Source organism: Periplaneta americana, chromosome 15 (assembly GCF_040183065.1).
Source record: "Periplaneta americana isolate PAMFEO1 chromosome 15, P.americana_PAMFEO1_priV1, whole genome shotgun sequence".
NCBI lineage: Eukaryota > Metazoa > Arthropoda > Insecta > Blattodea > Blattidae > Periplaneta > Periplaneta americana.
The window spans coordinates 142,704,671-142,717,971 of record NC_091131.1 but is presented as its reverse complement, the minus strand read 5'-3'; the positions used below and the strand labels follow the sequence as shown (position 1 = coordinate 142,717,971).

The 13,301-nt window shown below is 33.9% G+C and overlaps 1 protein-coding gene across 3 annotated transcripts in view; it reads right to left on the bottom strand.

Annotated features, from left to right (window-relative positions):
* Dpit47 (DNA polymerase interacting tpr containing protein of 47kD) overlaps positions 1–13,301 on the bottom strand; it is an 80,895-nt gene that overhangs the window by 52,514 nt on the left and 15,080 nt on the right. The window contains exon 2 of one of the 3 annotated variants that reach the window (XM_069848304.1): positions 3,388–3,633. The exons of the other annotated variants lie outside the window; for them this stretch is intronic. Coding sequence (XP_069704405.1) covers positions 3,388–3,402 — 15 coding nt within the window. The 5' untranslated portion in view covers positions 3,403–3,633. The remainder of the gene's footprint in view (positions 1–3,387; positions 3,634–13,301) is intronic. 3 annotated transcript variants of the gene reach the window in all.

The window sequence follows — 13,301 nt, the reverse complement described above, 5'->3', positions numbered from 1 at the left end:
ATATATATATATATATAAAACATGAAAAATATAAAATGGAAATTAATATTGAAAAATCGAAAATCATGTCATTTTGTGGGAAATTCCCTGTACCAAGCAAAATCTGTTTGAATAATAAAATAATAGAAAGAGTAAATACCTTCACTTATCTTGGCTATACACTATCACCTTATGATGAAGTAGATATTGCTGAAAAAATATGTAAATATAATAAAACAATGGGGATCATTAATAAAATCATGAAACCCTCACTAGTACAAAGACACACAAGAATAGGCTTGTATAAAACCTTAGCACAGCCAGTATTAAGCTATGGTAGCGAAGCGTGGACTGTGAAGAATAAAGATGTCAGTAGAATAACAGCAAGTGAGATGAGGTTTATGAGAGCAACAGCTGGATATACTCGCTGGGATCATAAAAAAAATGAGGACCTAATGCAAGAACTTCAAATAGAACCCATTATGCAGTTCATCAGCAAATATCAACTTCAGTGGAAGGGTCATCTCGAACGAATGAATCGATGCAGAATTCCAAAAGCACTGCTTCATTACCATCCATATGGCAAAAGATCTCTAGGCCGTCCAAAGAAGAGATGGACTGAAAATTCTAGTTTGAGACCGTAACAGGCCACTTGGCCTAATACTTGTTAGGAAGATGATGATGATATATATTTTATATATATATATATATATATATATATATATATATATATATATATATATACTGTATATATATTTTTTTATTTTCCTTTTACTAAGAATACTATCAGCTTCATTTTTGTTTACAGAAAAGCTATGAATGTTGAGCAGTCTAGCAGTAATTAGTGTGTGAATGAAAAGGGCTATTATGATATTATGTTTACAATGAATGAAATTGACTAAGTTGATCAATTTTCTAACAAACTAATTTATTACCTCTTGAGGAATATTTCATAATTTCCCAGTACCTGAAGGATGTTTGAACTGACATGTTGGAATTAACAACACAGTATTGTCGGACCATCGGATCTGTGCCTCCATAAGATATGCGAACTGATCCCTAATTCCTACTCAGCCTCGGTAATTCATTTCTCTCCCTGCATTCCTATCTCTCTCTTTTCTATCTCTCTCCCTTTCTCTCCCCCACTACTCACAATTTTGAGCCTTCTTGCAGGACAGTTTATTTGCACTTGCAGTCCAGTGTTGTCAATTCAACATGAACACTGTAGCGAGGAGTGGCGAAAGAAATATTATTAAGCAAGTACGTAATAGCATTTTGCGATGAAGAGAAACAAACAGGTCAGTATCTCTTTCCTATAAATAAGGCAACGAGAAGAGCAGCTGCAATCACTGCTTATTTTATTTCAACTGACTACGTATTGAAATTACTTACTTAACTAATACTAATACAACATGTTATGTAATTTATATAGGCAGGTCAGAGCGCCTAACAAAGAAAATCAGGAGAGAGGGAGGCTGTGCAGGAGATGAAAAGCTAGAATCAGCAAGGAAGAACAGACCAAGGGAACCTTTAATTCTTGTAGATGATATGAACCGATGTATATTTTAAGAAGAAAGATACAAGAATTTTATACCGTGCAGAAAAAAGTTCCGACATTAAAGAAATTACTGAAGGTTGCGCGAGCAACAATAATTTCCAAGGTTGTAGAGAAATGCTATGGAAAGTGATTCAACTCATGGGATTTAGGTTTAAAAATTGTAGAAATACAAGATTTATTTTGATTGAAAGAAATGATATTGTAGCATGGAGGACCAGTTATTTATGACACCGTTTGACGGAAGTTTGGCATCATCCCTATTCGGCAAGGTTCATGGGCTGCTGTTTAACGTGGTGGGAGGAAAGCTGGTGGAATGGAGTGAGTATAGGCGTTAACTTTTTCAAAAACGACGACACCACTGAAGGGGCACAGATCCGATGGTCTGACAATATAAGTTAAAAAAACACTCATATAGACTTATTTTTACTCATTTACCTAAAAGTTTAGCTTAATAGTCATTTTTCTTACTGCTAAAATTTAACACAACTTTGGAAAATACATTCATCATTATTTAAAAACATATTTTAATTTCTTTAGCAATACAAAGTGGATTATTATTTTCTCAATATTAAAAAAAAAAAAAATAAAATGAAATATTTGGACATATAGCAATTTCCTAGCATAGGCAGTAAGGTGTTAAAGTTTCAGTAAATTGTATAAATCTTTATGGGAAAAAAAGGTCACTGGAAAAGTTGCTAAATCTTGTCAATTTTAATGTGATTTCAACCGAACTTTTAGCAGGTGATGTCTATGTGTATCACAATAGCCTTACTTCATTGCTCTGTATCAGGGCTGGGAAAAGCCTCTCTCAGAGAGCTTAGCATCTCCCCTTACCTTAGTTGCTTTATGCAGATTGCTCTATTCACAACACGAGTTTACCGCCTCTGCTCTGTATAATATGGCAGATTTACATAACTGTATCAGAATAGCCCTCTAGGTGTATCAAAATAACCAACACAGAAGGCTATTATGACACACTTGTTTTGTTTTAATTTGATCCATTGTTACAAATAAAAAATAAATTTAACTCAAATTCTTCATATCGTATTTATTCGCGTAATTTCTCCCCTTTTTTTCTAAATTTCGTAACTGAAAATTTACGCTATAACCACAAAAAATATCTGGAGTTAAGTGGTGATATATAACAGCAGAAAACTTAAGTGCGAAATAATATTGGTTTAATTGTGCTGTGTAAGTGTTATACTTTATACCCATTTTCACTGCACCACTATCTAACAACATGCGTGAAAAGAGAGAGCTGACAAATGACGGATGCTACCTCTCTCTCAGAGTACGCGATGCGAGAACCAGTTGATGAGAGGGGTGAATTTTGATCTTCGGTTTTCCAAGCATATTTGTGAGATCATTTCAATCTTCACTGATTCGTCAAAGCGTGTCCAAAGTTGTGATTTAAGAGGTATGCTAGAAAAATAAAATTATGAAAATATGCCTTAAATATCTAAGGGGGGGAAATACGCAAGTAAATATGGTATATGTCTAAAGTAGCACATTACTTTAATTTTCTTTTTAATTTGTGTATACTTTGGTAGAAAAATTTCAGCAAAAAATTAATTTTTTGTATCATAATAGTTCCACTTGACCCTAAATAAGAACATGTACAATTTCAAAACAGTCAACTAACCACTCTTTGGTTAATCTGTTTTTTTGTATGTACTATCATGAATTGATCATCATACAAGCAGTAAGAATATATGAATATAATATACACCGTGTCCACTCTAAGAGTAGCCTATACAGAAATAATAGCTTATAATTTCACAACCATATATAATAATTCCTTAAGATAAAGCTCAATCAATAGAAAAAATTTCCAAGATTTCGTTTCATACCTTTTCCATGGCCATTGTGTGCAATGTTGTGTGTCAAGCTTATTGTTGCATGGTCATTGTTGTGTGAAATCTTTCGTCTCAAGCTTATTGTTGCATGAATGAAAATTTACATTTATGAGTCTAGTTCCTTGTCAATAGAGATGTGGATGGTACAGCAAAAACTTCAATGCGTGCTCTGGCTTGCAGAATTGAATTCAGTTACGCGTGTTCAGCAGCGCATACATAGGGAGTGGAATGTGGATCCTCCTACAAGCAAATCCATTTATGAGTGAGATAGAACTCTACAAGATAATGGAAGCTTGAGTTCAAAGACAGGGAAACATTCTAAAAAGCATATGGCCTAAATGACTGTGAATCATTTGCTAGAAGCCCACGTAAATCAATTAGGCAAGCTAGTAGGGAACTGCAGATTCCTCGTTCAACAGTTCACAAGATTCTACGCAAACATCTCCATATGCGTGCTTACAAACTTCAGCTCCTTTATCAACTAAAACCAGATGATTGTGGCAAGAGAGCTCATTTCTGTGATGAGATGATTTGGCATATCAATGAAAATCCCAGATATGTCGATTTATTGCTATTCAGTAATGAAGCAACCTTTCACATTTGCAGGAAGGTTAATCGTCATAATAGCTGCATATGGGGTACTCAGAATCCCTATTAGAGTGATTGAACATGAAAGGGACTCGCCAAAAGTCAATGTCTGGTCGGGAATGCACAAAATTAGAGTAACTGGCCCATTCTCCCTCGGTTATATTTAATAGTTTATGTGGAGTTCCTCAAGGGTCTACATTGGGGCCTCTCTTATTATTAATATTATTATTATTATTATTATTATTATTATTATTATTATTATTATTATTATTATTATTAATAAATGACGTAAGTAATTGAATAAGCTCTATTTGCCTTTTATTTACAAATGACCTTAAAATCTTTCATCATATTATGACGCAGAATATCTGCATGGAAATATCATATGTACTTCGGTACATTAAAATAATATATAGCCTATTAAAATCTTTCGTAAAATTAATAGTTTGGCTGATTGTCAAATTCTTCAAAATGATATTAATTCAACTGCATTATGGTCTGTTGAAAATGGAACAGTCGCATAGCCAACGGGTGGGCCTGGGCCCCAAAAAATATGCGAATTTTTGCGGTTTCTTAATGGAAAATACTCAACATTAAAACTAAACCATGGATCCAGAGCAATAGTTACAGTCGATAGCATTAAGGTAAGAGTCAAAAATGTGTTCATTTCTTCAAGAGCCAATTTAACTGTGTTGGATTGGGCCTAAAAAATTGTCTCGCAGCGATAAAAAGAAAGAAGCTGTGGAGGTTACTGATCCTTTTAATATTATTTGTGGTGTGCCCCAGGGCTCAACTTTAGGACCTCTCCTATTTTTAATCTTCATTGATGACATTTCCAAAAGAATAAGTTCTGACTATTATTCGCTGACGATCTTAAAATTTTTCGAAAAATCAAAAGTAATGCTGACTGTAAATTTCTTCAGGATGACATTAATTCAATTACCAATTGGTCAGTTGATAATGGGATGATGATTAATGAATCCAAAGCTTATGTAATATAATTTTCACAGAAAACCTCTTCATTAAAATATAACTATCATCTAAAAAATATATTAATTAACAGAAAAGATTGTATTAGATACCTCGGTGTATTAACTGACAATAAATTATATTTTCACAACCACACCTGAACTGGAAATGGAAATTATGGGAAAACAGCTGTATGGATTTTAATGAATGACCCGTCATTTTGAAGCTTGGTATCCAAGGATTTGCAGAAAAATAGTAACTTTCACCGAAGCATTAGTTTTTCTACATAATTTTACTATTTTCCAAAATTCATCTTTCGTCAGTTTTGAGAACTAATGGCATTTCAGAATAAAACAAAACACACACTACAATAAACAATATTACATGAATGACCCGTCATTTTGAAACTTGGCATCCAAAGATTTGCAGAAAAATAGTAACTTTCAGGGAAGTGTTAGTTTTCCTACATAATTTTACTATTTTCCAAAATCCAGCTTTGAGAACTAATGGTATTTCAGAATAAAACAAAACACACACTACAATAAAGACTATTACACAAAGGCCAGGATTGCTGACATAGTATTTATTGTTCAGATGGGTTAGATTCTCTGACATAATGCCAATATCTCCATCTTCATTTGTGTAATTTTTTGAGAATCTCTCTATATTGGTTATTAAAAATTTCAAGACTTACTAAAAAGAATTTACAGGTCTGATTCTGTGTAATTTTCTGAGTACAGCTATGTATTTGGTATTAAAAACTACAAAACTTAAGGCTTGATCACATTATTATCGTTAACAATGAAATATTAGTATAGTTAATGCCATAATGTATTTGACACTAATTATACACATTAATGCTATATTGATGATATGACAGTGAAACCTTACGTGGTATATAAGTAGACACAGAGAATATCTTAAATTAGATCTTCATTTCTATAATTTACTCAGTGATGGCCACACACACACACACACACACACACACACACACACACACACACACACACACACACACACACACACACACACACACACACACACACACACACGCACGCACGCACGCACGCACGCACACACACACTTACAAATGGCTTTTAAGGAACCCGCAGGTTCATTGCCGTCCTCACATAAGCCCACCATCAGTCCCTATCCTGTGCAAGATTAATCCAGTCTCTATCATCATATCCTACCTCCCTCAAATTCATTTTAATATTATCCTCCCATCTACGTCTCGGCCTCCCCAAAGGTCTTTTTCCCTCCAGTCTCCCAACTAACACTATATGCATTTCTGGATTCGCCCATATGTGCTACATGCCCTACCCATCTCAAACGCCTGAATTTACTGTTCCTAATTATGTCAGGTGAAGAAAACAATGCATGCAGTTTTGTATATATATATATATATATATATATATATATATATCTACACACATACATATGTGTGTGTTTTTTACTGAAAACTACAAAACTTACCTAAGATAATATTTTTATAGTTATTAATCAAATGGTGTGGGTCTTTTTCATATATTTAATGGTGGTGTGGTGTAGTGTAGATATTTATGTGTGTTATTCTCTAATTTTCTTAGGTAGTAGTTCAGTACTATGGAAGAAGCATTCGCAATTAGTAATTGAGTCATGCTTCCTCTTTTAGCTGTGTCTTTAAACTACATCGAAATTAATTTCATATTCCTTTCGATTAGATATGTGATCACTGCCAAGCATATCATTTTATTGTAGGGAGAATATCAGGTCATTTCACTTCTTGCTGCTGTGATGAATTACATTCATTTCCCGCAATCAGCAACAAATGAAACATTGAAACTGCTGTTGATTTATGATGAACAATTTTATTTAGGGCGCATATAAGACTCTATGCCTATACTGCTAAAAATATATGGGATAACACATAAATAACTTACATCTCTAATGTTCCGCCATTAATTATTCATTATGAGCTTATTGTCAATTATACATCACTGATTCAACATATGCTAACATTTTACATGTCCAAAATAATGTCCAGCATTCACATAATACACTCAAAACGTTGTCAGATACTGTTGCTAACAATCTTTATGCTATTTCTCACAAGAATGCAGGACAAATATTGGCAAATGAAGAAAATGTGCTATCTGCAGATTTAAGTTTCGTTGATCCTATTGGGTTAGATTCACGGCAATACAATAAACTTACTGCAGAGGACATTGCGAGTGTTTTTTGTCTCTGAAGATGGTGAGCCATCAAAATATCGTTATATTGTGCATGGCAGATGAGGGGGACCAAATTAAACCATCACTATGATCTGATGATCTATCCCCTCCCCTTCCCTTATGAATCACAATCGTAACACAGCGCCCCATGCCAGCAAAACAAGTTCACGAGAATGAGTTTACTTCAGTTTGTACATTTAGGATTGCTGTTCATACCCATTTCTCGCACATTCATTAGTCACCCATGTTAATCCAGCAATATTTGGTAGACCAGTATTTTCTGGAGGAAGCGCAAAAATTACAGTTCCTAAGAAAAGATCAAAAGATATTACTTAAAAGACTGACAAAGCTATAATTCTAGATAACCTAAAATGTGTTACAAAATTAGTGTCATCGTAGTTATGAAAGTATGTAGACGTCTTCTCCTGTACTTTTGGCCATATTCCTCGTCACTATCACATTCTTTTTCATCAATTAAATATTGTAGTCATCTACGAAACATCTTGTTATTCCGATTATCTCAGTTTTTCCTATTTTATCAGCCAACTTATCTCCAGTAAAGTTTTAAACCAAGATAATACCAATTAACCGAGATAATTTTGTTGGTGAATACAAATATAGCTATTATCTAAGTTTTCTTAGCTAAAAACTGGGATAAAATTTTTACCGATGTTGGTGAATATGGCCCATACTGATAAAATAAGAGGTCTATAAGATTTTATAGTCCCCATCACTTCAGTAAGATCTCTTAGCAGGAGAAAGTGACTCTGCCTTCTACATTTCGAAGTAGTTCTCGAAACATGCAGCAGACATATCATCGTGGTATACACGATGATATGTCTATTGTTCGAAAGCAAGGCAAACCTGACATTCTCTTAGCTCTCACCTGCAATCCGCAATGACCTGAAATAGTTACTACTTTATTTCCACATGAAAAACCCACTGATCATCCTGACATTGTTACTTGAGATTTCACATTGAAACTCATGAACTGAAGATGGATAGATTCAAGGAAAAGAATTTGACATAAAAAAACATTCAGAGGGTGTATGTTTCATTATTATGGAAGCAAATAACTTTCAAAATATCTGACATTCTTCAGTGAAAATAAATCTGGAAAAATTTTATTTGAACTTTTAATGAACTTAGTTTGCAGCATTTGCTACACAGGCCACTAGTTGATTATATTTATAACCATGCAATAAGAATGTTAGGAATAATATGGTCAATTACTTATTCTTTTTCAACACCTAACTCTCTTTTAATATTATACTATACATTAGTGAGATCGAAACTCCATTATGCATCTATAGTTTGGAATTCTATTACAAGTACTGATTCGGTAAAACTCGAAAATATTCAAAGGAAATTTATATCATTATGTTCTTACAGATTTCTGCCTAATAACTCTGGGTATAACTTACTTACTGGATTTTGAGGAACCCGGAGGTTCAATGCCGCCCTCACATAAGCCTGCCATTGGTCCCTATCCTGAGCAAGATTAATCCTTTCTCTGTCATCATATCCCACCTCCCTCAAATCCATTTTAATATTATCTTCCCATCTACCTCTCGGCCTCCCTAAAGGTCTTTTTCCCTCTGGCCTCCCAACTAACACTCTATATGCATTTCTGGATTCGCCCATACGTGCTACATGCCCTGCCCATCTCAAACGTCTGGATTTAATGTTCCTAATTATGTCAGGTGAAGAATACAATGTGTGCAGTTCTGTGTTATGTAACTTTCTCCATTCTCCTGTAACTTCATCCCTCTTAGCCCCAAATATTTTCATAAGCACCTTATTCTCAAACACCCTTAACCTATGTTCCTCTCTCAAAGTGAGAGTCCAAGTTTCACAACCATAAAGAACAATCGGTAATATAACTGTTTTATAAATTCTAACAGATTTTTTGACAGCAGACAGGATGATAAAAGCTTCTCAACCGAATAATAACACACATTTCCCATATTTATTCTGTGTTTAATTTCCTCCTGAGTATCATTTATATTTGTTACTGTTGCTCCAAGATATTTGAACTTCTCCACCTCTCCAAAAGATAAATTTCTAATTTTTATATTTCCATTTCGTACAATATTCTGGTCACGAGACATAATCATATACTTTGTCTTTTCGGGATTTACTTCCAAACCTATCTCTTTCCTTGCTTCCAGTAAAATTCCCGTGTTTTCCCTAATCGTTTGTGGATTTTCTCCTAACATATTTACGTCATCCGCATAGACAAGCAGCTGATGTAATCCATTCAATTCCAAACCCTCTCTGTTATTCTGAACTTTCCTAATGGCATACTCTAGAGCAAAGTCAAAAAGTAAAGGTGATAGTCCATCTCCTTGCTTTAGCCCACAGTGAATTGGAAACGCATCTGACAGAAACTGACCTATACGAACTCTGCTGTATGTTTCACTGAACTCTGGGCATAACTATGAGCAAAAATGCGAGTACTTTAAATGTCGAAGCTTGTATGCTAGACATCATGAACTCAATTACTTATTCTTATGTAAGGTCCTTAAAGGTGACATTAATTGTCCATCTTTCTCAAACACTGTCAGCTTTCGTATTCCTATGAAGGACATGAGGCATCACAAACTCTTCTATATTAGAAATTCTAAATCTTTCTCTCCGGTCTCCAAATGTATTAAAAATGCTAACACACATGCAGGCAATTTCGATCCATTCAATGTATAGAAGTATTAGAATATGGCAATGTCTTTGCTTAATATTATTTGCATAATCTTTCTACATAAATTGATAATATTTTTTGTAAGAATCGACTCCTTTCTATAAAATATAATAGTATTAATTCTTGTAAATTAATCATTGTAATCTTTGTTCTTCATTTTGTTGTTATTATCTCAATTATTTAATTTATACCATAGTTGTTCATTGTATTATTAATTTTATCACTGTGCTGGATTTTTATTGGTCAATGGCTGTTGTCCAGCACATAAATATCAATAAATCAATAAATAAATAAATAAATAAATAAATAAATTATTATTATTATTATTATTATTATTATTATTATTATTATTATTATTACTATCAGCCGTCAGTCATCATGCTGTTCACTTGTATATGCATGTAGCTCCCAGAACTTACAGCATACAGCAGTTTATCGAAGTATAAGTGGATACGGCGCCTAGGAAAGACATCTGTCTTTTGTGTAATTTGCATTCCTTTGGGAGGTAAAAATTTCTGAAATGTGTTGGGCTGTGCAGTCTACAATATCATCTCAATTGCTTGGATATTGGAGAAACTGAGTATGACATCTTCATACAAAGTGATAGTTCAACCTATAAGTGCTAGAAGTGTGTCAGTGCTCTTAAATCAAAGCAGGAAGACAACAAACCAGTACGTCCTATTCATCCAGGAGAGAAGGTGGTGATCTCACCTACATGTGAGCAGGTATATAATAATTTAACTCTTTTATCTAAAGATGCTCTTGCAGTTCAAATTGAAACAGTCAGACTAAATAGTGTCTCTCTAATGGACATGGTCAGTGACATTTTGATCTATGTCAAGAATTTACAGAAAGACTTTAATGAACTGAAAAATGAAAATTTTGCCCTAAAAGAACAAATGTCAGAATTGTTATCAAAGGGCTGCTGCCCCCCTAAATCCTACAAAATATTTCTTCTAATGGTCAACAGTCTGTACAAGCTAATGACTTCAAGAAGTCTTACAGCAAGATTGTTTTGGAAAACTTAGCTGCAATGCAAATACCTTGTATTCTGGTGTATCAGCAACTGGTAAACCAGTACATATGACTCCTATTACAGTTAGCCATAATACAAATCAGGAAATGAGTGAAATCAATGCTACTAATCTTCCCATAGACAACAAAGGCTTTCAATTAGATTCTCGTAAGAAATTAAAAAAAAAAGATAACCCAAATTTGGATACTTTTCTACTAGCAACACTGAAATGGCCCCTGAGTGAATCAGAACTAAATCTCTGTTTGTTTCGAGATTCGGTTCCAAAGTTAACTCTAACAGTTTAGTGGATTCTCTTAAAAATCGATTAGTACTTAGGTCTCTCTTAGTAACCGAACTTCAAACCTATTCTTCCTTTCATGTGGATGAGAGGGATTTTGATTTGATAAATAAACCTGAAGTTTGGCCTGCTGGTTGCCTAATTGTACCATTTTTTGGGAAACTTAAACCTGAACAGCATTTCTCGTACTCTACAAATTCAGATTCAGTTGATTCTCAGGGAAATGCCTCTTAGTCTTACCTGCTATCACTATTAATGTGCAATTCCAATAGTCATCTTGAGATTTTTTTTATCAAAATGTTCATGGACTTAATACGAAATGTGATCAAATTTTCCAAAATATAGTGAGTAATAATGATATCATTATCTGACTCACTGAAACATGGTTAACCGAATCTGTTGTTAACACAAATTTATTTCCTAATAATTATACTGTGTTTCATGCTGATAGACTGTTTGAAGATACCAACAAAGTAAAAGGTGGGAGGTCTTAACAGCTATTAGTAACCAGATACCTTTTACACGTCGGAGATATGATTTAGAATTCATTAATGAATGCATTTGGATCGAAATTAAAATGCATGATGGTTGTAATCTGCTAATTGAAAATCGCTATTTCCCACCCAATACAGATTATAAACATTTAAAGTCTTACCTAAATTTTATAGGTAACAATCTTGATACCCACAACTTTAGAATTGGATTTCAATGCTCCTGGCATGAATTGGTCATCTGGTTGCATTCTTAATGATATTCATTATTACGCTAAAATTAAGTCTCAGGATTTATATTCCTCTTCTTGTCTTCTAGAACTAAACCTAATTAATCTCACGAGAAATAGTAAACTCTTCTCGATGTTGTTTTTACAAATGTCTGTAACTGCTAATCATGAATTCACTAGTTTTGGAAGATGTTCATCACCCATCTATTTGTATTGATCTGGGAGTTAATTCACCATCACTATTACAGAGATAAAATCAATCTTATTTAAATTATTCTCAAGGTGATTATCACTGTCTTTATTCCACTCTCCACAATTTTGATTGGAATTGTAGCTATCAATGTCAATATTGCTACTAATTCTCTGACTAAAACTGTAAATGATGTTATATCTAAAGGTGCCCCTGTCACCTTCGTGAAAAAGTCGCACTATCCACCTATTTTTAAGAAGGGGGACAAAACCAACTGTGGTAACTTTCGAGGAATATCACTTTTGTTGACGTCATACAAAATTTTGTCCAATATTCTTTTGAGAAGATTAACTCTGTACGTAGATGAAATTATTGGAGATCATCAGTGCGGTTTTAGGCATAATAGATCGACTATTGATCAGATTTTTCGTATTCGACAGATAATGGAGAAAAAATGGGAGTATAACAGTACAGTACATCAGTTATTCATAGATTTCAAAACAGCATATGACTCGGTTAAGAGGGAAGTATTATATGACATTTTTATTGAATTTGGTATTCCCAAGAAACTAGTTCGATTAATTAAAATGTGTCTCAGTGAAACATAGAGCAGAGTCCGTATAGGTCAGTTTCTATCTGATGCTTTTCCAATTCACTGCGGGCTAAAGCAGGGAGATGCACTATCACCTTTACTTTTTAACTTCACTTTAGAATATGCCATTAGAAAAGTTCAGGATAACAGGCAGGGTTTGGAATTGAACGGGTTACATCAGCTTCTTGTCTATGCGGATGAAGTGAATATGTTAGGAGAAAATCCACAAATGATTAGGGAAAACACAGAAATTTTACTTGAAGCAAGTAAAGCGATCGGTTTGGAAGTAAATCCCAAAAAGACAAAGTATATGATTATGTCTCGTGACCAGAATATTGTACAAAATGGAAATATAAAATTGCAGATTTATCCTTCGAAGGGGTGGAAAAATTCAAATATCTTGGAGCAACAGTAACAAATATAAATGACACTCGGGAGGAAATTAAACGCAGAATAAATACGGGAAATGTGTGTTATTATTCGGTTAAGAAGCTTTTATCATCTAGTCTGCTGTCAAAAAATCTGAAAGTTAGAATTTATAAAACAGTTATATTACCAGTTGTTCTGTATGGTTGTGAAACTTGGACTCTCACTCTGAGAGAGGAACATAGGTTAAGGGTATTT